We start from the raw sequence: 27,110 nt of genomic DNA, 5'->3' as shown, positions 1-27,110 counted from the left end.
ATAGTCTGAAAGAGGCCAAGGACAGGTCATAGAGACCAGTTAAGAGACTGTCATAGTAATCCAAGCAAGAGATCACTGGTAGTTGTGAGAAGTATTCAGCTCTGAATGTATTTTGAAGGTAGAGCCAACAGGATTTGCTAATGGACAGGTGTAGAGTGAGATAAAAAGAAGATTCAAGTTTAACTGTTACAATTTTTTAGCTTGAACAATTAGAAGGTGTGTTGCTACTTACTACGATGAGAAAATTCAGGATTCTGGACATGTTATGTTTGAGTCGGCTGGTAGATATCCAAGGGAAACAGCTGAATAGGCATTTGGAGAGGACTTTGGAATTCAGGAAAGAGGTTAGAGTTGGTGATAAGATTTGGAAGTTTCTAGCAGTATAGATGGTACTCAAGTTGTGTGACTGAATCAAACCTCTGATGGAAGGAGTATGGATATAAAAGAGTCTGAAGACTGAGCCCTGGGGTCATCCCCAAGTTTAGATAGGGAAGATAAGAAGGAACCAGTAAAGGGAGCTTCAGAAGGAATAGGTGGTGATATAGGACAGTATGAAGCCCTGGAATCCAAGTCAAGAGAATGTTTAAATAGGACTAAAAACTAAACTATCAGGGATTAGGAGAAATCAATGTTTAAGAAAGATTATGTATTCTGATTTAGAGTTTAATTCCTACTAACTTAGATTAATTCATATTGATTATACACAATGGCCATTAAGTTGAATAACAAATCCAGTAGAATACTATTAAAAAAAGGCATAAAGTCTAAGTCTAGAGCCTTTATACAGTTCTAACAACCAGGGACAGGATGCCTTCAGTTAAAGTAATATCACAGTGTTTAAGAACGAGGGCTTTTGAGTCTAAGTGACCTGGGTATATTAATCCCAGTTTTGCTGGGATTTTGGAGGAAACTACATAACTTCTTTATAGCTCAGTTTCCTCATTTGTAAATGGGGCTAATACTATTACCTATTTACAAGGTAGGCATATAAAGATTAAGGGAAATACTATATCTAAAATACCTGGCATACTGCCTGGCACATGGTAAATACTCAATAAATGTTTGTGATTATTAGTGTTATTATCTGTTACTTTTTTCAGAGCGATTCAGAAAATCTTAGCATAATTTTACTACTGCTATGATGTCAGGCTATTTAATAACCTGAAAAATCGGAAGTTAAATACTCAATTAATTTATATTAAAAGATACCTGAAAGAACTAGCTCAAAGTTAAATCTGTATCTAAAGCACAGATCTATTTAGAGGAGACATTTTTACCTTTTTAAATTTTAAAGCTGTTAGTATTCTTCTAGACTATATAACATTTACCATTAAATATAATAATTTAATATATACTACTCAGTTTATAACACATCAAGAATCTTTTAGCTTTTTGGCTATCATGTTTATACCAAACTCATACGAGACATATATTAAAACTGTAACCCTTTTAGACATCTCTTAAACTCCCAATATTTTAATTATACCCTCTGTAAAAAAAAAAGAGATCGAACTAAGTCAATCATAATCATTTTTATGATACCATACAGCTCTTAAATTCTATAAATGTATGACTGAGAAGACTAAAACACTGTGGAAGGAAATCAAACTATAATCTGAGATGTCAGAGGCTTGAAAGGTACAAAGGTGATAGTTATAATAAAACTGAGGAATAACTAAAGGGTTATGTAGATGCTTAATTTCACAGGAATGTAATTGTTTCAACCATAAAAGTAAGAGGGACTAAATCAATTAATTCGTCCATTTTCAGCTTTGAATAGATAGAAAATCAGTTACAATTGGGAAGAAAAGCAGAAGGCTAGGCACATTACCTTACTTCAACCTGCATCATATCACATGACCTGGCCATATGTTATAATGATCCTTATAAAACAAAAGAATTAGTGAAAGAAAAATAAAATGTTAAGGTGCTACTGAGGCAGAACGTCAGGCAATAAACCTATTCCAATTAAAGAGTATAACTTTGTGTGAACTGTGTTTCTATTAATCTTGTTCATTATTTCTTAATAAAATGCTTAATCTAAAGCATTGAGTCCTATTAGCATTCAAAACTGCAACTGGCACTTATTGCCTTCTAGACTTTAACTTTCTGCTAGAAAATTCTTTATTATAATGTTATCTCTTAATTTTATGATGTGTGTATTTAGCTGAAAAATAAGAAATCTCCTGCTAAATTTCCTACTGAAGAGGCCAATGGAAAATGGAAAATGTGCCTTCCGGATATGGGGGAGAAAAACCAAACCACCAGAGCACTGGAATAATCAATCCACAGGGGAGAACAATAGAGAGGTATGCTTGTATCTGCATACAAAACAAACACCAAACTTTAAAATGTGTCTACAATCAAAATCCTTTGAACACAAAAGAGAATCTATGGTTTCATCATCTCAAGAAGCATTTAAACCCATGGTGTTCCCTGAAGATTCGAATGGTTAAAATGGAGGGAAAAAACTGGAGGATGATCAAAGAGACAGGTATTATTCTAAAAATAAATTTAATGTGTATTTAAAAGTAATTACTAAAACAATTATTCTAGTTGAAAAATTACGGATACAATCAAGTTAGTACATTTGTATAAATGTATACAAATACTTTATAGTGAACCAGAACGTGATCCTAATTCCTTGTCAGTGTTCTCGTCAGCTACTAAAGTTTATTGTAAAATAAATTATGATGAATAAAGAGATTGAACTAAGATGTACGTAGGCAAATAAAATCCATCCCAAATTTGAAAGTAATGAATCCATAATAATTGGCTTTTTCAAACCTGACCTTTCAAACAACGAACAAAATCACCAGTAACACACCTGTGAGTCCCTGAAGTACATCTCATATTGCTGTATCATCTGTCTGCTAATCAGGCTCCCATGATAAACCACAACATTAATATCAGTCCATGTACGAAATTCTCTCTCCCAGTTTGCAATAGTAGAAAGTGGAGCAATAATCAGGAAAGGTCCTCTTATACCAGTCAGAAGGATTTCGTAGAGGAATGTAATTGATTGAATGGTTTTGCCAAGACCCATTTCATCTGCTAAAATGCAGTTTCGTCTGAAATAAACAAATATATTATCCATGTATACAGTGGGTTTTTCTGTACACTACAATGTTTTTAAAGATAAATATACAAAAATAATCAAAGATCAAGTTAAAATACTTGCATTTATAAAAACATAAAAGTTGCTGAAGTGCAGACTAGGCATATCATTTTGTATATATAAGAAACTATAATTTCATTATAATCCTGCAGAGTGAAAACTATAGATTTTTGTAGCTCCAAAATAAAGATAACACCTGTTAGAGGTATGATCTTGTTAAAGAATGAAATGGCAGGAGTAGGCAAACTAAATATATTTTTTATTCAGGAAGCATTTATTAAATACCTTCTATATCTCAGGGACAGTATGAGAAGATGGGATACAAAAGAAATAGAACATGTTCTCTGCCTTCCAGGGGCTTGTATCTATTAGAGAAGCAGACATGCAAATAAAAAATCACACAACGTGCTATCACGGAAGCACAAAGCACTGGATTTCAACTTTGGCTGTGCATTAGAAGAGCCTAAAAGCCTGAAGAAAACACAGATACCCAGGGCTCTCCCCTACACATTATGTCAAAGTAAATGGAGTAGGATAAAAGCAGCTATAATTTTTTGTTTTAAAGTTCCACGGATGATTATAATATATGACCAGTTGAGAACCCTCAGGGTTAAGTTTATTACAGGAGCTCAGAGGAGCAAGTGTCCAACTCTGGCAAAAAGAGATGGTAGAAGAGAAGATCTCTTTCAGAGAAGAGGTCAGTGATGGTAGGATTTTGCCAGAGAGCACAGCAAAGGAGCAGAGGTGTAAAGAACATGATCAACTGGGACACTACAAACGTGGCTTTGAGATGAGGGTAAAAGGAGGGGGTATCACTAAGATATGAAGAGGTCATAAATAAAGAACGTTGGACATCATTCTGTTATGCAATGGGAGTCACTTAAAAAAATTTTTTTAAAGATTTTATTTATTTATTCGACAGAGATAGAGACAGCCAGCGAGAGAGGGAACACAAGCAGGGGGAGTGGGAGAGGAAGAAGCAGGCTCACAGCAGAAGAGCCTGATGTGGGGCTCGATCCCATAACGCTGGGATCACGCCCTGAGCCGAAGGCAGACGCTTAACCGCTGTGCCACCCAGGCGCCCCAAGGGAGTCACTTAAAATTTTTAAAGAAACCTGATGTGATTATGTTTGTACTCTGAGGTTCACTCTGGCTCTACTGTGGATATTAGAAAGTGAGGTGACTAGAAGCTGGGACACTGACTGGGAAGGACTGCAATAATGCAGGAAACAATGGCAGGTACTTGGACCAAGGGAAGAGGGACTAAGAGGAGAGAATGGATTCCAAAGTTAATTATGACTTAGAATGATTTGGACTTAGTGACCAACCAGATATACGGGGTGTTGGATGACAGCCAGATTCCAGTCTTGTTGACTAAATGAATCTTGTTATTTATTTTTTTTAAAGTAGGCTCCATGCCCAACATGGGGCTTGAACTCATGACCCTAAGATCAAGAGTTGCATGCTCTACTGACCGAGCCAGTCAGGCACCCCTTTATTGTGTTATTCTTAACCGAAATACAAAATATGGAGGAAGAACAAGTTTGGCACAGAGGAAACAGGAAACGATAAGGTTAATTTTGAATTTTGTGCTGAAAAAAGAATTGAGATAGACTTTAAGGTAGCAAGAGGCAAACAGAAATATGGGCTTGGAGTTCAAGGCCTCAGTTAGAGGTAAAGTTTGGAGACCATCAGAATGTTATTGATAAACGAAGGCATGGGGCTGTGGAGTACAGCTTAGGAAGAACAACCCTGTACTATGAGGAGAGAGCAAAAGAGCACCGTTAGAAGGAAAAGCAATACTGAAAGGGCAGACAGAGGAAGGGAAACCAGCAGACCTGAAAGTCACAGGGTCTGGAGAGAGTCCCACTGTGGAAGCTGCTGGGGGTGAGAATGGGGGAAGTTTATAGAAAGAGCAACTACAACCCAAAGCAGCAGAGACACAGCAAATTAGGGCTGAAAAATACCCCCTGGTTGGGAAATAACACGTTTCAAAGATACAGAATCAAATCCAAGCAACAGGTTTGAAGCGAGCTGGAGATGAGGAAATGGGAAGAGCTCCTGTAGGCTTTCTTCCTAGAAATTACAGAGGGCTCAAGGTCGCTGGAAGGAAAAATAGAGCCAAGAAGAGGTTTATCCTTTTCTCTCTTGTATTTTTATGAAAGGTTAGACCCAGATTTGTTCACAGACTGAAGGGACAGTGCTAGTCCTGAGATGGCTTGAAGGTACAACAGTGTGGGATGACTGCTGATGGAAGTGAGGCTCTGAGAAAACTGGACAGGCTGCATGTCAAGAACAGAGGTGGTACAGGAGTCTTGGTTGTGGGGAGGCACCTTTTAACTTCTGGTACATGAGGATGGCTAAGAAAAGGGAATGAAGAAACGTTTGTCGGCCTGGCTGTAAGGACGGACAAGAACTTGAACAAGCTCACCTACTGGCCCTAGGCTTCTCTGTGGAGCAGTCACGTGGGGGTGAAGAGGGTAGGGGGCTGTGACAGTCGGCCTAAGGAAAGTGCTGGAAGTTTAAAACAAGCAATGTAGGCAATGGGGAAGGGCAGCGATAAGGGGATTCCAGCAAAACAAAACTTTGTTAACTATTTTACCTAGAAGGGTCTCTTGGGAAAAACGATGGTTAACATTTAGAAAATATAAATCAGAGGAAAGAGCACTGTATGGGGTTAACAGGTCCCCCTAATTCCACATGACTGAGTCTCAGGACTCACAATTAGAGTGCAACAACTCAGAAGAATCACGTGAGAAGTAAAACCATGGAAGAATGATTTTGAACAAAAAGTGTCATCAAATTTTTCTGTTATTACTAGTAACAATGCCTTCGTTTGCTCTTTTGTATATGCCACTATACTTTCTCAATCGTGGGCCCATTTTCCCCTTCTTTTGCAATTATCTTCTCATTGTGAAAAAGTGAGATAATGTTCCAGCCAGCATTTTGAACAACTTGGAAAATAAATAATTAATAGAAAGCATAAATTCATTACTAGATTCTTAAATTTTGATTTCTATTCCTCAACTGCTGACAATCTGCTTCTCTGAAGACTTAAATAACAGACCTACTTAATTCTTACTGATATAATCGCTCACACTTCACTAACTAGATTCAATTACTGGCAGACAGCAGTATAAGTTGATAAGCCGAAAAAAATCCTGTAACATAACAGATGCTTTATGATGGTAAGAAAGGTATTTCAAATTATATTATTAATCATCTTATCAACTTCCTTCTATTCTGACTGGCATACAGATAAATGAAGCAATTGAAGTCAAAATCCTAAATTATAATTTACACATCTTCCTGAGGTAACCTCACTTTCAATAATAAAGACTCCGTAACAGTAATAATAAAGCAACATCAGTACCTCTTTTACTTAACATATTTTGACACATATAAAAAAACAACACACTAAACTTTCTTCTATTCAGATATACTACATACCTATTGTACCAATTGAATAAGAGCCAGTTGAGTCCTTCCAGTTGATATTCCCTGAGTTGATTGCCATTTTTATAGTCCCTGGATTGATCAATTTTTTTCCAAATATTAGCGGGAGGACGATCCTTTGTGAAAAAATAAAGAATGGTGTATTTCAGATTTTTTAATCTTCCATACATCTCACATGTGGTAAAAGCATTGCTTTTAAAATAATTATAGAAGCATAACATTTTATGGTGTTACGATGAAATTTTACGAACATCTGAAGACCAAATTAGTTCTGCACAAACTTCCAGAAAATTGAAGCCTTCTTCTTCAGCATACATTCCAACTCATCCCATGAAGCCCAGGCACTAAAATATTACCAAAAAAACCACCCACTGTACATCAATATCCCTAACGAATACAAATGCAAAGATTCATAACAAAATTTTAGCAAATGGAATCCAATTTATGAAAAGGATAATCCATCATGACCAAGTAGATTTTTCCCAGGAATGGAAGGTGGTTTAAATTTGAAAATTAATCAATGTTGATCAATAGACTAAAAACCAAAAATATGATCATCTCAATAGATGCAGAAAAGGGATTTAAAAACTCCAACACCTATTCCTAATAAAAATTCTCATTAAATTTTGAATAGAAGGGAATCTCCTCAACCTGAGAAGGTACATCCATGAAAAGAGCCAAAGCTAACATCATACTTAATGGTTAAAGACTGAAAGCTTTCTCCTTCAAATTGGGAAAAAGGCAAGCATGTCCATTGTCACTGCTTCTATTCAAAGTTACTGTACTGCAGATTCTAAGAAGCGCAATAAAGAAAAAGAAATAAAAGGCATTAAGATTGGAAAGGAAAAGAGGCGCCTGGGTGGCACAGCGGTTGAGCATCTGCCTTCGGCTCAGGGCGTGATCCCAGCGTTCTGGGATCGAGCCCCACATCAGGCTCTTCTGCTATGAGCCTGCTTCTTCCTCTCCCACTCCCCCTGCTTGTGTTCTCTCTCTCGCTGGCTGTCTCTATCTCTCTGTCGAATAAATAAATAAAATCTTTTAAAAAAAAAAAGATTGGAAAGGAAAAAGTAAAACTTTTAACTCATAGAAGACATTATTTGTGTATATAGAAAATCCTGTGGAATCTACAACAAAGATAAAGAGGTGATTTTAACAAAATTGCATGATACAAGATCAATATATAGAAAATTCTATATTGTAGAAAAATTATATACAAATTTAAAAAGATAACATCCAAAATAGGAACTATTTAGGAATATATCTCACAAAAGTTGTGCAAGACTGGTATATTTAGGGGTGCCTGGGTGGCTCAGTCGTTAAGCGTCTGCCTTCGGCTCAGGGCGTGATCCCAGGGTCCTGGGATCGAGCCCCACAGGGCTCCTCTGCTGGGAGCCTGCTTTTTCCTCTCCCACTCCCCCTGCCTGTGTTCCCTCTCTCGCTGGCTGTCTCTCTCTCCGTCAAATAAATAAATAAAATCTTAAAAAAAAAAAAACCCAAAAAACAAAACAAAACAAAAAAAGACTGGTATATTTAAAACTACACAGCACTGCTGAGAGAAATTAAAGAACACCTAAACAAATGGACTTTCGTGGACTCAAAGACTCAACATTGTTATTAATTCTTTCCAACTGAACAACAGATACAACGTAACTCAACCAAAATCCCAGCAATGTTTTTGCAGAAATTGACACACTGTTTCTAAAACCATATGAAAATGCAATAAACCAGAAATATCCAAAACAACTTGAAAAAGAATAAAGTTGGAGGATTTATACTAATTTCAAGACTTATACAAGTTACAGAATCAAGACTGGGTGGAATTGGTTTAAAGATAACAAATAGATCAGCGGAACAGAACAGAGGGTTCGAAAATACACCCACATGCATTAACTCAATTGATTTTTGACAAAGTAGGAAAGGCAATTCAGTGCAGTAAAGACAGTTTTTTCTTTTTATTCAAAAAATGGTGCTAGAACAACTGGATACCCATAAGCAAAAAATGAACTTTGATTCATACATGTACTATACATAAAAATTAACTCAAAATTCATCGTAGACCTAAATGTTACCTAAAACTAAAAAACTTCTGGCAAAGATTTCTTAGCTATAGCACCAAAAGTATGATTGATATGTAAAAGACAGATAAACTGGACTTCATCAAAATTAGGAACTTTTGTTCTTTTACACTGTTAAGATAGTGAGAAGACAAGCTGCAGACTTGGAGAAAACATCTGCAAATCATATATCTGATTAAGGACTTACATTTGGAACACATAAATAATTCTTAGAGCTCAATAATAAGAAAGGAAACAAGCCAATAAAAAATAGGTAAAATATATGAACAGGCACTTTATTAAAGAAGATACACTAATGTCAAATAAGAACATGAAAAGATTCCCAACATCATTAATCAGTAGGAAACGTAAATGAAAACCACAATGTCATACCATTATATACATATTAAATCATTAAGAGTAAAAACACTGTTCCAAGTGTTGGAAAGGATATGAAGCAACTATAACTCTTATACAATGCTGTTGGGAATGTAATTTGGTATGACCAATAGGAAAAAATTTGGCAGTTTCTTAAAAAATTAAAGATAAACCTAACATATGGCCCAGCCATTTTACTCACAGGTATTTACTGAAAAGAATGAAAGCACATGTCTAGACAAAGTCTTATTTACTAATGTTCACAATAACTTTTTTTTTTAAAGATTTATTTATTTGAGAGAGAGAAAGAACACACAGAGGGAGATACCCTACAATTTGTTGATCTATTTACCTATTGATGAATACTTATATTGGCTATTAGAAATAAAGTTATGGGGCGCCTGTGTGGCTCAGTTGGTTAAGTGTCTGCCTTTGCCTTAGGTCATGATCCCAGGGTCCTGGGATTGAGCCCAGCATCAGGCTCCCTGCTCAGTGGGGAATCTGCTTGTCCCTCTCCCTCTACCCACCCCATGCTCGTGTGCTCTCTCTCTCTCAAATAAATAAAATCTTAAAAAAAAAAAAACCCAAAACAAAATAAGATCTATTCCATGAACAATTTTAATTCATTCCTTCTCTTCTGTTGCATCTCCACTTTTTTTCATGGCAGCCCTTCTTCAGTCTGATGCTAATGGAAAAGTGGTCTGCTCGCCTTTCATGTATAAATTCCCTCTTTAGTGAAGTAAGAAAGTTCCGCGACCAAATTAAATTTGAAAGAGGAGAGGACAAAATATTTAATAAAATCATAATAGGTCTCCTCATGGTGAATTTCTTTTCCTTGGCTCCCCAAAACTGGATTCACATGACAATAATCCTACATTTTAGGACTAAAAGTAAACAATTTTAGGAATTTGAAAGTAAAAATTATATAATTATCAGCAATATCACAACTTGCCATAGCCTTCTAGAATTCTATAGTTTCTGTACTAGAAAAGTCAATAACCTACTCAAGTTTTTAATTTTTTGACCAGGGAAGAGATATGCATGTAGTCATAAAAAAAAATCAACATACTGAAAAATATTCCATATAAAAAGTTCTTTTAAAATAAAGCTACTATGGAAGAAGATGAACTATTTAGTTATAGAGAATTCACTGGTTTATAGAAAAGAAGAAAAAGGTGGGTTTAATAAGGATTTTTTCTTATTACAGAGATAGAGAATTAATAACTCCACCTTGAGATGAAACTGGTATTCTTGATATTTTTATAAATGACCTGAGAGAAACAGTAGTAGGAAACTCAGAGATGAGGCAGAAGTATTTGCAACTTGTCTGGAGGGAAATCTGAAGGAAATACTAATCAAAATTATAAATGCACATATGCTCTGACCAAGTGATCACACTTCTGATTTTACAGAGACTTGAACATGGGCTCAGCGTTCAATGTAGCATTGTTTATGACAGCAAAAAACTGGAATACCCACTAATGGAGGAATAGTTAAATTAACATACATAAGATACTACGTAGCAATTTTTAAAATATAGTATTCATTGTACACCAAAAGCAAGATTAAAAATGCAAAGATTACATTAAACCTGTTGAATAAAAGAAGTGCTAAAAGTTTATGAAGTTGTCTAAGATACGGTTCTTACCAAATGTCTTGTGTCAGGCCTTGAAGCTTGTAACTGTTCAAACTCTTCTATTTTTGCAAGATCTACGTCTTCTTTTAGTTCCCACGTACTATCTTCATATGGTAATGAGCACCACTTTACTAAGTAGTAAATAACAGGCTGAAAAAAAATTTTTTTTTCATTTTACCATTTTGAAAAAGGTAGTTAGAAATAGTTTAAATATGCTTAACCTACATCAATAAAAATGAACGAAACATTTTTTAGTGTTTTTAGGTCATTAATTTTTAAAAAGGAATAAGTTTTAATATTTGGAAAGTTTTAGGTTTTTCCTAATTAAAAAAATTTTTTTTCCTAAATATTTACCTCACCAGTATCTTTATCTTCACAAAAAGAGACTTCTAACACTCTGTCTACTTCAACGTAGTCTGGGTTAAATGGTTCCTCTTCCATCTAAAATTAAAAAGTAACTTAATTGATAATTGACAAAGAAGTAGAAGGAAAAAAGTGAAATAAACGCAAATTTACTAGCTATATTCTAGAACAAACAGAAGCTTGATTTCAATTAAATTTTTAAAAAATGGGACACTTCCCTTTTAATTTCCAAATGATATCTAAGATACTTATCTATATTATGAATCACCACGTTATGTGTAATAAAACCAACCGAGTAGCACTAAGAAATAAGAAACTAAGGCAAGTGACTTGCTCTAGAAGATACATTCTTTAGAATTTTCCTAGAAGATCCTCTGTACCTTTCTTGTGCTACTTTCCTCAGGTCTACCTGTTCAAGACCAATCACCGCACCTGCAGGCTCCTCTCTCAGTTGCATCAAACATTCTTTATCTACTGGTGATTCCTGTGCTCTGAACCCAGTTACTTCAACGGCTGTAAACTCTATCTGAGCTACCTCAAACTCACACTCCCTTACTCTTCAACCTTCGCTACAGTTTCCTACAGGGTTAATGGTAACGTAGCACCCCTTCCACACTTTACTCCCAGTTACACAAGCCAGAAATGGAGAGGTCGGCTCAGGTTCCTTCTCTTTTTTCTTTATCTTCTACATCTAGTAAGTCATTAATTCTTCCAGATTCTGCCTTCAGCTACAACTCAAATTGGTTCCTCCTTCCTCCTCACTGCTTCATCACTTCTTACTTGGACCTTGACAGCCTCCTAACTAGTCCTCAACTACCTTCTTGCCTCTCTTTAGTCCATTTTCACATTGACCCCAGAGTGTTGTTTCTCAATTATAAATCTTACCTATTACTCCCTTGCTTCAAATCCTTCACTGACCCTCCGTTGTTTGGGGATCAGGCCCACATTGGTTTTTGTGGAATAAACAGGATCCTACCTTGTCCTCCAGTCTCATCTCCTATTGCTTGGCACAGCTGTACCCCAGATTTCACGCTTCCAAAGTACAAAAACACAGGCTTTTCAAACTCCATGTTATGGCACACCTCCATGTTTTTAATACTCCTTCTTTTCTCTTTTGAATAGACTGCTGTTCCTTCTCGTCTGTCTGGCTGCTTCCTATTCATTCCTGAACGCCTCACTTTCAATAGCCCTTCTCGGCTATCTCTGCTGCCTCTCCTCCTCTGCTTAACTTCTAAATACTGTAGTGCTTCATGGTTCTGTCTTTAGTTCTCTTCACTGTCTCAAATCCTTCCTGAACGAGAGTATCATCTCAGGATCTCCTGATAACAAAGAGCACTGCCCAACATCAGAGTGGTAATGAGGTACTTTAAGACAATCTGCAGAGCTCCAATTTATGTTGTACCTGAGTCGAGTGAGAAAAATTAGTCTTTATGAAAAATTAAGATTATTAATTAAGTACTTCTAAAATCTTCAGCTCATTAGAAACTTCTGTATTAGAGTGAGGATGTGGGGGCGCCTGGGTGGCACAGCGGTTAAGCGTCTGCCTTCGGCTCAGGGCGTGATCCCAGCGTTATGGGATCGAGCCCCACGTCAGGCTCCTCTGCTGGAAGCCTGCTTCTTCCTCTCGTACTCCCCCTGCTTGTGTTCCCTCTCTCACTGGCTGTCTCTATCTCTGTCGAATAAATAAATAAAATCTTTAAAAAAAAAAATAGTCTAGAGTGAGGATGTGAAAAATTTTTGACCTCCCAGCATCCATAAACTGAGTAGGTCATCAGAATCATCATATTTTTTTAAGGAGATTTTATAATTACAAAGGAAGTAACAGTAACTTCATGGTGAAAAAATCTGCCAGATACCACCATAATTTAGTGATTAAAGTTAATACTGACAGTAATGGGGCAAATAGGTATCATGCTCCTCCTCCTTTAGTGAGAAGGATACGGCATTATTTCTCTGGTGGTCTTTTATTTTTAAATTTTTAAATTTTAATTCCAGTGTAGTTAACATTCAGTGTTATATTAATTTTGGATGTACAATACAGTGATGTTCTTTTAAAAAATGCATGACTTAAAAAAAAATGCATGACTTGAATCCTGAGGCAACATGAGACAACCCCAAATTTAGGGACATTCTACAAAATAAACCATCTATATACTCTTTAAAAAATGTTCAAGTAATGAAAAACAAAGAAAGACTGATTAACAGACACATGACAACTAAATTCAACATATGACGCTGGACTGGATTCTGGACCACAATAAACACATAAACACCTTTTTTGCTATAAAAATAGTGGAACAATTAGTGAAATATGAGTAAGGTCGGTCTGTAGATGAGCTAATATTACATCAACGTTAATTATACTATTATTACGTAACAGAATTTTAAAAAAATTAAATACTAAAGTATTTGCAATTTACATTCAAATGGTTTAGAAAAGAAATGTATGTGCATGGGAGAGGCAGATAGTGAGAGAGGAGGATAGAGGCAGAGGGAGAATGAACATAAGTGACAAAGCCAACATGGTAAAATATTAATATTTAGGGAATCTTATTAAAATATATGTAGGAAAATAAAACATACAGCATAGGGGATATAGTCAGTGGTATTGTTAGTAGTGCTGTATGGTGACAGATGGGAGTTACACTTGTGGTGAGCACAGTATAACATACAGGCTAGTGGAATCACTACATTATACACCTGAAACTAATGTAACACTGTGTGTCAACTATACTTCAATAATATATGGGAATTCATTGTACTATTTTTACAACTTAGATTTTTCCAAAATAAAAACTCTAAAAAAAATCTTCAAATTAAAAAGTTAAAAAAATTCAGATGAATCTAAAACTGCTCTAAAACAAGCCTATTAAAAGAAAAAAGAAAAAAATTTAGAGCAGAAAAGGATATCAACTAATTGGTGAGACCTTTAAAATGAATTATGCCTATGATGGTTTGTTCGTACATACACAAACCTGGCATAGAAAATATGCAATGTATTTCATATACTGAAAAATCTTAAGTTTCCATTTATTTGCTACATTACCATTTCCATTACCTGAATAACTTCACTGATACAATTCTCTGAGATATTAACCCACTCATATTCAACTCTAAGTATTGAAACACATGCTAATTTAAAAATACGAGAGTAGGCACAGTGGTTAAGCGTCTGCCTTCAGCTCAGGGCGTGATCCCGGTGTTATGGGATCAAGCCCCACATCAGGCTCCTCTGCTAGGAGACTGCTTCTTCCTCTCCCACTCCCCCTGCTTGTGTTCCCTCTCTCGCTGGCTGTCTCTATCTCTGTCAAATAAATAAATAAAATCTTAAAAAAAAAAATACGAGAGTTATCTACCACTTAGAATTATCAGTGCTCCTGTTTCAGCTAGCTTCCAAGCTAAATTTGGGGAGAGAAAATTACTATATGTAGAATGGCATTTGTATTCTAATATCAAACTTGGAAGCCTAAGAATTAAAATGAATAGGGGCGCCTGGGTGGCACAGCGGTTAAGCGTCTGCCTTCAGCTCAGGGCGTGATCCCAGCGATCTGGGATCGAGCCCCACATCAGGCTCTTCCGCTATGAGCCTGCTTCTTCCTCTCCCACTCCCCCTGCCTGTGTTCCCTCTCTCGCTGGCTGTCTCTCTCTCTGTTGAATAAATAAATAAAATCTTAAAAAAAAAAAAAAAGAATTAAAATGAATAATAAATTTTTGATAAATACAGCATGTGTTCACAGTTCAACATATAATAGTTTCATTTATTTATTTTTTCTTACATCTGCAAAAAAATGTGCTCTTTGTGCTTGTCTCAATTTGAATCGTTTGATTTTCTGCTGGATCCTTTTATCTTTCAAAAGCTGCTGCTCTGTGGCCCACTCACAGTGAAGATAGGAGCTAAAATTTTTATAAAAGCAATATATTAGAATGACATAGGAAAACATGTTTTGGTTTTTTAAGATTTATTTTTAATTACAGCATCCGATGTAAAATATTCAACTTTACGAATAGGTAGCTCATCATTTCATTTAATGCCAACAGACTCCATACAATTTCTAAAGCCACTGTGATCACTATATCCTAAGAAGACTGTAGCATAAAGATGTGCAATTTGCCACATAGAAACAGAATGATAAACCAAGTCATAAAGGTAACAAGATATGATTTATCATTTATTTCCTCATTGTAACAGTTTTGTCATGATCAGAAAGCTAACTTGTTTCGAAACCAATGTAATTTTATTTAAAGCACTTTTTTTCACCTAAGTATAGGGAAAAACTTGAATAAAATCTGAAAAGTTCAACAATATAAATATAACAAGTAATGTCTATAATTTGTAAAAGAACATTTTATAAAGATTCCTGCATTTTGATGTTAATAATTAACATTTCCTGAAAAAGAAAATCACTTAAATTTTGCCACAAAAGGTTTTGAACTTACAAAACATTTTAAAATTATGGTAAAATAAAAAAAATAATTTAACTTAATGTTTAAATATATTAATTTATATATAAATTGGCATTTTCTATTATCTTTCTGACTCAGATACTTACTAATTCTTGTATTTTACAAAAAATTCTTCTGTATCAATCATCACTCCAGGTGATACCTAAGAAAATAAAATCAGTACTTATGACTTCAATAATCAGGCCATGGAATAGAAAGGGTAAAATGTAATCTATGCAATTACTTACTTCCTTTTTCACAATTCTGGAAGATAGTATTTTGTCTACAATTGCAGCATCTTCTTCACTTGGATTCTCCTAGGGGAGGGAGCAAAGAAGATAAAATGTCACATTCTAAAAATTCCTTTAGTTGCCCCTTTGTATGTTTATGAACACACTAAAATTCAGTTTATTTAGCACATGTGTCAGGCACTGTGTTAAATGTTAGGAATACAAAAATGGAAAAAGAAATCATTGCTGTTATTGCCTCATCACCATCCGCATCATCGTCATCATGGTAAACATGCTGTGCTTCTTAAAGGGCTCAGCATTATTATCAGCACGTTACATACATTAACTAATTTAATCCTTGCAACTACAGTAAGTCATTGTCCACTGTACAGATTAGGAAACTCAGCACAGAGAACTTCTTGCCCAAGGTGTCAGATCATTCAGTTGGCAGATGACTGGTTGGTTCACAATTCAGATAAGGAAGATTAAAAGAGGGGAATGCATATGCAAAGACAGAGAGTGCACCTATGCTCATAGGGTCAGGAAGATTCAGTGCTTATAAAGAAGTGGCCAGAGATAAAGCCAAAAAAATCCATACAAAGGGCTTAATATGATGTGCTAAGAAGGCATCATTATTTTTTGTAAGACTTGGGAAGCTAATAGAGGAGCTTTCAGTAGAAAGTACTATGATCAGGCCTATAATTTAGGAATATTCTGCAGAAAGGATAGAATTTGGTGGAGTTTCAGAAATACACAATTAGGGGGTAAAAACGTGGTGATAAATTGGATAAAGAAGCAAAGGAAGAAAAAAGGATGAATTTCTAGGTTTCTGACCTGAATAATTAATGGTTCTATTAACTACAATAGGGAATCCAGGAGGAAAAGTTGGAGTAGGTTTTAGGAGAAAAGATAATGAAAGTATTTTAAAGAACATATGTTGGTTTCAAATGATTTGTAGTCATAATTCCAAATCTGTCTTACCACAAATAATTGTAAAGGCTGTTCACCAGGTAAAGGAGCTGAATTCTTTTTTATTTTCATAGAACCTTTAACCTCTTCTTCCGATTGTTTCCCTTCTGCATCTTCTGCATATTTTTTTCTTTTAATTTGACGATTTGATCTTCTTTTCTGCAATGAACCATAAGGATCATACTTATATGACAGATTTTAAAGGAAAGACTTTTAAAATAATTGCTTTCAGTGTGGGAATTTTGTACATTAAATTTCTGAAATTTTACTCAACATTCATCTTTTCTTATTTTTCCTTTAAATTAAAGGAAGATTATATCTTGCCCTTTGCCACAGGCTTAGAATCGTTTTACTTCCTAAAGTCTCAAATAACAACGATTAGTAATACCTTTATTAATTTTCTTTAGAAATTGTTAGGAATAAAAAGATTTATTTTATTTAACTATTTCACACCTTGGGCAAAACCTATTTTATTAGTAATACGTTTACTGCTTTATTACTTGTCTTTAGAAACTATCGTTAAGAAGAATAAAAACAAGTTTTATTCAGCTATTTCACACTTTGGGCAACACATATTTTAAACTGTTAATACTTTCACAGTTTCTGCCCCAAACCTAAAAAGTGTATCAGATGAATATTGGTTAAATAATTAATCGGGGCCATAAAATTAAAAGAATAAATTAAACAATATTTACCATAAAAATCCATGAACTTATGTTTAAAACAGAATAAAATGAAAGAATATAAAGTGTTTTAAAAGAGATACACAAAACAATCAAGTAAATCTACCAAATAATTTAATATGTATGAAAGAGGAACCAGTGTTTAACTAACTTTACTAGCTTCCCTTAAAAATAAAGAACATCACTATCAAAACCAGAAGTAAGCCTTCTGAAAAGTATTTCATGTAGTACCATAATTTTAAAATAATCTAAGTGATTTTAAATCAGGTATCAAATACACATGGCTTTACTTACCTCCCTAAAGATCTAATATTTGATGTTCCCCACTATAAAATCAAAATCTCATGTTGTTGGCCTGACAACTTCAAAGGACTTAGGTTTGCTTTTTTCCACCTCCCTAAAATCTCACGGGTGGAGGTGTCTCAGCCAACTTTTCTATTGCTCAATATTTGGTAAATCTACCCCTTCTTCCCTTTTCTAGCCATTTTCTTTTATATATTTAGTAACTCCCATGACATTCCCTCATAATGTAACTTGCAAAATAATCCATGTATTCTCCTTTTGGTTTCTGCCAATATCCTCAATTTGGTAGGCCTTTCCTATTTCCACAGGCATGACAGAGATGACTCAATGAGTGCAGTAGGCTGGGGAGAAACTGTCATCTGCGTCGGAAAAGTTGCAGTGGCCTTTGTCTCTTTCTCTTGAGTTGTAGAATATTGAGAGAAAGAAAGGCACTTTCAGCTCAGCCAAATACAGTAGATAACTTCATGGCTCATTTAGGATGGGTCTCACCATCTTTTGGCCATGAAGACATTTACATTTTCAAAACTCAAAGTAGTAACACTTTTTGTTAATATGGGAGACAGGGAAGGTGGCGCATAAAAGTTATAATAAAAGGACTTGTAAAAACCCAAATTTTGCCACGTCCTATTTTGAAAAAAATGTAATATTTATTAGTACTTGAGGGAAAAATTCTATGGATCTCTAGTCTAATACAAGGCTAAAAGAATAGAGTTCTAAAACAGGCATCACATGGCCCTGCATATTTAAGAATAGTTTAAATAAACCAACAGTGACATTTATTATTCTAACATTAACATGTATTACCAATGTTATGTCTCACTGGGCACAAATCTTCTAAATAATGAAGTTTAAGAATAATTCAGTATACTTTTAGAAGATTCGGTTTGATGTTTTCAGCATTTAAGTTTCCTTTCTGGTCTCTTAGCATCTATTAGTTCTTTGAAATGCCTCACTTAGGTCTTTAGTAAAATGTAAATGAGTGGCCTGAAAGAATCCTTTGAACTCTCAAAAGTGCAAATTTAGTTGATTCTTCATAAGATAAAATGAGAGCAATAAATTTGTAAACTGCACCCTCATGAAGACTTTATCAGTCCAAAAGATTAATTAAAAAGTCTGAGTTATATGATTATAGCTGGAATACTATAAAATTGTTATAAGATTATAGCTAGAATCATTACAGTGGAATAAATTATATTCTACGAGAGTACCCAGTTACACACTAGGCAGAGCTAAATGAGGTGCCACTCTCATCAAATTATCTTTCTCTGTCACGTAATATCACTAGTACTTCAAAAACATAAAAACTAATTTAGTGTACACATTTTTGGCTAATGTGCTTTTTTCTGGCTTTCTTTCTCTTAATGTTTTCAAAGCACAATTTAAAATAGTGACCATTTCTTTCTTCAGATTTCTTTTTTCCAGCTTTTTTTCTTCTTAGAGGCTTCAATGGACCAGTCCACAACACTTTAATCGGTCAGAAATACACTCTTAAATGACTAATATTTTATTATGATAACATGTTACCTGTTTCCTATAATAATCCTAATGTAATGTTTTTTTTTTAATTAAGTCTGCAAATACAGACTACTGAAGTACTGTGTATTAAGATTAAAGGTAAAAAATTAAGTATCACATTCAGATTTTTAGATTTCCACCTGACTCCAAGCCTGAAACTTAAATTACTTTTTCAGCCTTCAAATTTTGACAGTCCCTTGTGGTTGAAAGCTACCTCTCCATCATTCATATGATACATTTAAATACATCAATAATATAGATTTATAATCATTTATTAGAAAATATTTCTTTTCTTCTCCACTTATATTTTTGTGTTAAAGCAACATGCCTATCGAAGCAACCTGATACTACAATGAAAGGTATGGAAGAAATGTGCATGTTAACCTAGTCTACCATTTCATTGTTTGGTAATTACATAATGGAAAAAATGGCCAGCCTTATGCTAGTAAAAATTAAACTGAATTTTCTCACGGTGAATAAAGTAACTGTAAGTCCGCCTGAGTGAAGGATAACATGTGAAGAAAAAGCCAGGCCATGTAATATTAGGAGCTCGGTCACTGCCCTTACCTCAACTCTTGCAGCAGCCCAGGAGCCTTGAGCCACTACTCTCCCATTGGATAAGAAGCTGCATAAGGAAGAAGAAAGGCCATTCAGGGGCTTTCTGGCCCCATAATTCAACAACTGCCACCACCCATACGGCCTAGAGTTGTACTTTAATTATTAGAGAGCAGAGGGTGGCCTGAATTATTATGACCTTCCCTGTATATATATATATATATTTTTTTTTTTTTTAACTTCACAAGGTTATTTTGAATATCCACCTATTAAAAAAAAAAAGGCAAAATGCACAGTATGCTTGTCTACATTAGGGGATTTTTAATATAACCGCTTATTTTTTCTTTGACAGAAGCAGACCAAAGGAATTATCTCTAGGAATGATTCAATCCATTTGCTCTATCACTGTATGTGATTCTAAAACTTAGGATCTCCATCATTAAGTTCATTCAAAAGCACTCTATAAGTACAGGATAGTATCACTAGATATTTCTCCATGCTAAAAGCCATCAGGGACTTGGGACTGTTACTTAACCTCTATGGGATTTGGTTTCACTCTCTGAAAAACGAGGGGTTTAGAGAGGATAAGTAAGTTTCCTCCCAGATCCAACATTCTACAGTAATACTACTAGGAGCATATTGTCATAACGCTGTCTTCCAGTTCTACCACATAATAAAATGTAGTTTTACTACTAAACTACAGTATAAATAACCCTAAAGCAGTTTTAGGCTATCTAAATAATTCTATCAGTGCTTCATTTCTCACAAAAAAATGTAATACTCACTTGAGAGTCCTCCTCTTTGCAAGTGTGCTGTGGCATCTGTTCTGTATCAGATATCTCATCTGAAGACTCATTCTTTCTTTTTTGTTTCTTACCCAATGTAATAATGAGTTTGCTGTTTCAAGAAGAAAAGAGTAAACAGTATGAACTCTCTGCCTTTTTCCATTTGTGGTCATATTAAGAGTGCCATGATAAACTTTTCTCCATTTCATATCACATGAATGTTCAACCAAAGAGGATAATTATCACGAAATCCATAATGACATTTTCAAGACAAGAAACGCATTCTAGTGGAACAAACACAAACCATTATTACTGTTAACATGCTTTTAAGCACAGAAAGGCAGTCAGGTTCTACCATTTGCTTCTTGGGCTCAAAATTATTTTTCACGGGAAAAAAATATCAGGTGATATAATTGCATTTAGTAATTAAGATAATTCATTTATTATCTTGTAGATCTGGAATGAGGGTTTTTTTCCCTTCTACCTCTTGCTAAATTCAAATTGCACTTAATGTCCTTATATCCCACCTATTCCCTAGAAGCCTCTACTACTTTTTATCCTAATTTCTCCCTTGCTTAAAACACTTTAACAATGAATTGTTCTTTAATTATTTCATCTATGCTAAGGCTTATCTTAACTGTACTATATGTTCCTAAAGAGTTAAAAACTTTTTTTTTATATTTCCAGTTTGCTTGTCTCTCTCATGTATATATGTATGTATATATGCACATTAATATTTATACACACGTGCATCAAATACAAACGTTTAAAATGAAAATGTGTTTTCCGTTTTTTTTTTCTGATCAGAGGTAGAAAGTACAGAGCTCCCACATTTCCTTATTCTGGCTCAACAGATGAGAGAGCATGATTTTGAAGCACCACACTAATCACAAACCATGCTAATTGCTAATCAGGGAAATTCTATTTTAGATATCTATATTCCAAACAGAGAAAATTTCCCAAAATATTTTCAAGTATGATGTATCAGAAAGACAGAAGAATTTTCTTCAACAATTATTTACTAATGTGGGAGAACCCGGAGGTTAAGAGCACACACTTTGAAATCATAGCATCAAAGATTTCAAACCTGATTCTACCATTTATTATCTGTAAGACACCTGGCAAATTATTTGATCTCTTTTAGCCTTAGTTTCCCTGCGGGGAAAATAGGGATCCTATAATAGCTACCTGTACTGTTGTTGAGAATTAAATGGGATAATGCAAATGAGTTAAGTCCCGACACAGTAATTTCAGAACCAACCTCTAATTATTATATGTCAGAAACTCCTCGGTTCTAGGATTTGAAGATAAAGTGGACACAGTCCCTAACGTTACAGTATCATTGTTAAAATATGAACGTGGTTCAAACACAGAAGTGGAAGTTAGTACCGAATGTAATGTGAACACAAAAGAAGTGCTTCTGTCTACTTTAGAGTACTGAAGTGCTTCTGTCTACTGTAACAGAGTACCTTTACAGAAAAGGTAAAGTTTGAGATAGGAAATGAATGATAAAAGGGAGTTCAACTAGTAGTGAAAGAAGACAGAGGATGCATTCCAGCTAGGGGGGATATTAGAGAAGAATGAGAGAAATGTGCAGTGACTAGAGCATGTCAGAGATCCACAAAGCACTGCAGGAGGAGGAAGCAGAGAGACGGTCATGGAGATAGGGTGAAGATCACAGAAGATCCTGTATGACATGTAAGGAGTTAACATTTTGGCTTAAGGCCCGCTTTTAAGCTCCACAGGGCAGGAATTGAAACAGAATCTGTCTTGTTCACCACTGACAACAAATGGCTGGGAGATACTCTGAACACGTGACAACAATTAATAAAGCGTTTGATAGATATGAGAATTTTACACAAATTAAGTTCTATAGAGTTAATATACAGCATGGTGATTATAGTTAACAATACTACATTCTGTATTTGAAAGTTGCTAAGAGAGTGAATCTTCAAAATTCTCATCATGAGAAAAAACATTTGTAACCAGTGAGGTGGTGGATATTAACTACACTTTTATGGCCACAGTTTTCCAATAGTACATGTCAAATTATTATGTTGTACACCTTAAGTGAATACAATGTTAAACATCAACTATATCTCAATAAAATTGGTGGGGGAAGAATTTCAAACAAGAGAGCAGTCCAACTAGAAGAAGAGGAATGCAAGGCAGGGAAACCAGCAGTCAGGCAAATGACAATTCAAGTGAGACATGAAGAGTGCAACACAGGGCCATGGCTGTGTGGATGAAGAGGTAAAGAAAAGCACAACTTTATGATGGAGGCAGAATCAATAGACATCGTCACTGACTGGATGATTAGATGTGAGGCAAGAAACTTCTAGAAAGAGTGACTCCCAGATTATTCTTGTATGGCATGATTACCACCTTCAACAAAAGGAGAATTTTTACCAGTATCTCACCTGCAGACTTAGGACTATGTGAAGAAAGCAATTAAGAGTACAAACATAGCTTAAGTTGGAACCAGGAAATCAGAAAGTACAAAAAGATATTCTGAAACAACATTAAGGAACCAACCACATTTATACTTCATTCCCTCTCACCACTTTCACTGGTCATTTCTTCCCTCTTCTGGTCCCTTTTCCTTACTCTGGTTTCCCTGCTAAATAAAACTCTCCCTTGAGGTCATATCTACTATTAGATACCACAGGATCGTGTTCTTCCTCCTCCCCATCTGCAGTTCCTAAAAAAGTCGTCTATATGGACTGTTTCATTTTCAGATCTCAACCCACTCTCATCTGAACTCTTGGAACTCCTTTACATTTTCAAAGCTTCCATTTACCTAGTGTTTATGGAGGCAGTGTCTCCTGACTTTAACACGCATTCTCTCATTCGATGTTCATACAATTCCGAGAAGCGAATACTAGCATTTTATAAGAGGAAAGGGAGGCTTAGGGAAGTTAAATGCCTTGGTCAAAGTCACAGATAGCAGGACTAGAGATAGAAATTAAGTATGCCTCACTCCAGAGCTTGAACTAAAGCGTTCAAAAGGTTCCCAAATGTAACCCCTCACTTTCCCTAAATCTAACAGTCTTCTAATATTAAAGTATTATGTAAGTTCAGAAAAGTGTACACATCAAAAGAGAATAGCTTCGTGAATTTTCTCAAATAAACATAAATGTGTAACCAGCTTCTAGATCAAGAAACAAGACATTATTAGTTTCCCAGAAGTCTCCTCTTCCAGTAAAAACCTCCTCCTAAGGGTAAGCATGATGCTCCTTGTGATTATATAATATGGCCTAAGGCACTTGGCCAGCTGGTCTTCAGTGGCAAGATCAGGGATAACTCTAAGTAAAATCAGGTAGTAGAAATATATATTTGATGCACTCCGCCATTTTCTCAAACATATTTATAGATAAATACTACCTAAATCTCTAGAAAAGAAATACTAGTAAGTGCTGCCCTATCAATCTTAGATACCTGCCCTTTTTAGTGGAGGAGGGTAAGTCCTAGCAAAAACATTGCCCGTAATACCTTAGGATAAGTCTTCATTATATTAATTATTTGCAAATGTTCTTCAAAACAAAAAAGGACCTTTAAAATTGTGTTTTCCATATATTCTGTATTTTCTTCCAAGGTTGTTCTACGAGCCTGGAAGAGCATCTTATCTCACAAACACATTAACCATTCTTACTCCGTGCAAAAATCTTTTTAAAATCTTAAGTTTGTAGAGATATTTCAGAAACAGTAGTTTCCTACTAAATCTTACAAATTTCAAAATATTTACACATGCCCTTTCTGTTAAAAAACAGTACATTTCCGTGGTAGGAAAAGGTGATTCTAAAACATTAAGTCATGCTCGACTGACATATTTCTGAGTAAAATAAAGACATATTTTAAGATTTAAAAACTAGGGTTACTTACACAGAACACTGATTCTTGGAAACAATGAAGTCATACTAGTTTATTGTAAAGTTCTAAAATGGCACACAGGTGATACTACAAAGGGGAACAAAGATTAGGTTGGTATTGATGAGTAATTCCTAAATGTATGAGAGGCAGGCTTCATTAGAAGGCTGTCTGTTAAAAATAAGGATTCCTAATCAGAAAATATCAGACAAATCCAAACTGAGAGACATTCTACAAAATCACTGGTCAGTATGCTTCAAAACTAAAAACATTACAAAAGACAGAGACTGAGGAATTATCCCAAATTGAAGGAGTGTAAGGAGAGATGACAATACAATGAAATGTAGAATCTTGGCCAAAAAAAATGGAACAACTAACAAAATCTGCATGAGGTTTCTAAGTTAACAGAATTGTACAAGTGTTTTTTTCTGTGTTTGATAATCGTGCTTTGGTTATATAAGACGTTAACATTTGAAGAAGCTGGGTAAAAGCCTAAAGGAACTCTGACCTATTTTTGCAAGTCTGAGATTAGTTCAAAGTAAAAAGTCAAAAAAACAAAAACAAAAACAGATCTGTAGGTCCCAACCCCAGGCCTCTGATTTAGTTAAGTGGGACTCCAATCAGACTTCTAAAAAATTCCCTTAAAAATTCCGATGTTCCACCAGGTTTGGGAACCACTGGTTCAGACTTCTCCTGGAAAACTCTAAAAACAAATATTCAGGATAATAAAATGATTTTATATTTATAGACAACTTAAAACACACCAAAGTGCTTTTGCCTACAATATCTCAGTTGATTCAGAGAAAAGCTTTGAGACAGGTAAGGTGCTAGTCCCAATATACTAATAGGGAAGCTTTAGCTCCAAAAGGTGAAGTAAAATGTCTGAGTCACAGTTTAGTAAAAGACAATAAAGGTCTCTTTATTCCTAGTCTACTGTTTCCAACATCTTACTGACTTTAAAATATAACGACACTATATTTCAACCAGTCAATAGATACTTAATGTCAATAAATATACATAGCTTAATGGATACAGAGAAATACGAAACTATTATTATCTTTTAAATTATTAAGGTTAAAGTTTATCTGATTTTCAAACAACCAGAAATCTCTACTGCCTGTATAATGACAAATGTTTGCCATAAATATTATGTGAGAGAAATCGGATGATCCAAAAGTAGAAAAAATAAAATGAAATCAGTTAAGTAAAATACCCAATTACCAAAAAGTGTTCCATTCTTCCATCACAGATCACAAAGTCTACTATATGAATTCTAAAATAAAATATCATTATAAATGAAACTAAAAGTTCATTATAGATACATTCTTCAAATAAACTGACAGTTTGCTATTCTCAGAAATATCACCAAAGTAAAGTGCCAGATACAGAATATATGAATAATAAAGGCTTCTTGCAAGTTTTGTTTTTTTAAACATTAAAGGGATCTGTTATCAATGTTAGCAAACTGCGGCAACAGATAGGCAAGTAAAAGAATTAAATATCAAAACATAGCTTGTTTCAGACAGCAAAGGGCAATTTCAAACTAAGTATAAATTTGAAATGTTAATTCATTTGCACTAGAAAACCTCAGTGTTTATACTTGACATCTATATTTGATTTTCAGATGTAATTTATGCACTCATCTGAATCCTGCCCACATGTTTATTAGCAGAGGCTGGGTAACAAGCTGCATTCTACACAGTGTCAATCTGTAATTGCCCCCTGTTGATTCTCTCATTGCAATAATTGGACAAACAATGAATCTTCCCCAATTAGTCCATTTGTTGTAATTAATGCATCCAATTCATCATAAGTGAAGGAAACAAGCAAAAATACGATTTCACATTATAATGTTTTTCTTTGCAAGCCAAGTGAAAGACACTGTGGCTATTTTTAAAATCATAAAACATAAACTTTTTTTTTTTTTTTTAAGAAAACACTTTTAATCTGGTGAAATTTCTCCATTTTAAGGGTCAACTCAAGACTCCAGCTTAAACTCCTCTGGGAAAAGCAAGTTTTAAAAGGGTTCTTTATTTTAGTTAATCTCAGTTTGTGAAAGTAACATTGTCTTGTATGTTCTTGCTAACTTGGACTATAAATTACTTCCTGTTTAAGGATAGGATTTTTTAAAAAAGTTGAATTCACTGAGTTGTTTCATACAGTTACTAAGGATGCAAGTATTAGCTAAGTATTAATAATCATAGTCAATACATTTACCAGCAGTTTCTTATTCTTAAAAAATATTTTTTTTTAAAAGAAAAGGGTGCTTATGTTGGAAAATATTGACAGAGTAGGAGCATTAAATCAAAAACTTCACTTCAGTGGTTCTAAGATATTTTCCCTATATATTAACATCTATGAAATCGAGATTCATTTAATAATCAAACACATGCCATAGTTTTAACTGGCAATATTTTTTTCCTTTCTTACTAACACATAAAATAATGGTGTGCCTTATAATCAATGACATCTTAGATTCAATGAAATACATACAACACATTGTTTGCCACTGACAGACCTTACTAAAACATTTTATGTAAAGGTATACTCCTTAAAAATGGAACTGCAAATCTTCATTAAATTCATAACAAATAATGTATGCTGTATCAATTCTTTCTGCAGATGAATGTGTTTCAGATTTTCACTGAGTTTAAGTTTAGGTCTAAGGAGTGAAATCAATAAGACATGTTACCTGTCTGGCATTTAAAAATTAGAGAAACTTTATAGACTACTGACATATGATTAATAATTAAAA

General features: G+C 34.7%; 1 protein-coding gene across 16 annotated transcripts in view; it reads right to left on the bottom strand.

The window, feature by feature from the left end:
- The window catches only part of CHD9 (chromodomain helicase DNA binding protein 9), a 218,217-nt gene that overhangs the window by 68,759 nt on the left and 122,348 nt on the right, over window positions 1–27,110 (bottom strand). For 15 of the 16 annotated variants that reach the window (XM_011220466.3, XM_034638811.1, XM_034638810.1 and 12 more), the window contains 9 exons: window positions 20,489–20,600; window positions 16,660–16,806; window positions 15,697–15,765; window positions 15,556–15,611; window positions 14,782–14,899; window positions 10,997–11,083; window positions 10,655–10,792; window positions 6,569–6,690; window positions 2,828–3,071 (listed from right to left, as the gene is read on the bottom strand). In XM_011220466.3, the coding sequence (XP_011218768.1) occupies window positions 2,828–3,071; window positions 6,569–6,690; window positions 10,655–10,792; window positions 10,997–11,083; window positions 14,782–14,899; window positions 15,556–15,611; window positions 15,697–15,765; window positions 16,660–16,806; window positions 20,489–20,600 (1,093 nt within the window). Of the gene's footprint in view, window positions 1–2,827; window positions 3,072–6,568; window positions 6,691–10,654; window positions 10,793–10,996; window positions 11,084–14,781; window positions 14,900–15,555; window positions 15,612–15,696; window positions 15,766–16,659; window positions 16,807–19,715; window positions 19,774–20,488; window positions 20,601–27,110 lie in introns of all 16 variants that reach the window. The other variant, XM_034638814.1, reaches the window with a different exon arrangement.

Source organism: Ailuropoda melanoleuca, chromosome 12, assembly GCF_002007445.2.
Source record: "Ailuropoda melanoleuca isolate Jingjing chromosome 12, ASM200744v2, whole genome shotgun sequence".
Classification (NCBI taxonomy): Eukaryota; Metazoa; Chordata; class Mammalia; order Carnivora; family Ursidae; genus Ailuropoda; species Ailuropoda melanoleuca.
Note: the sequence above shows the minus strand (reverse complement) of the source record. Positions and strands in the feature narration are given on the sequence as shown.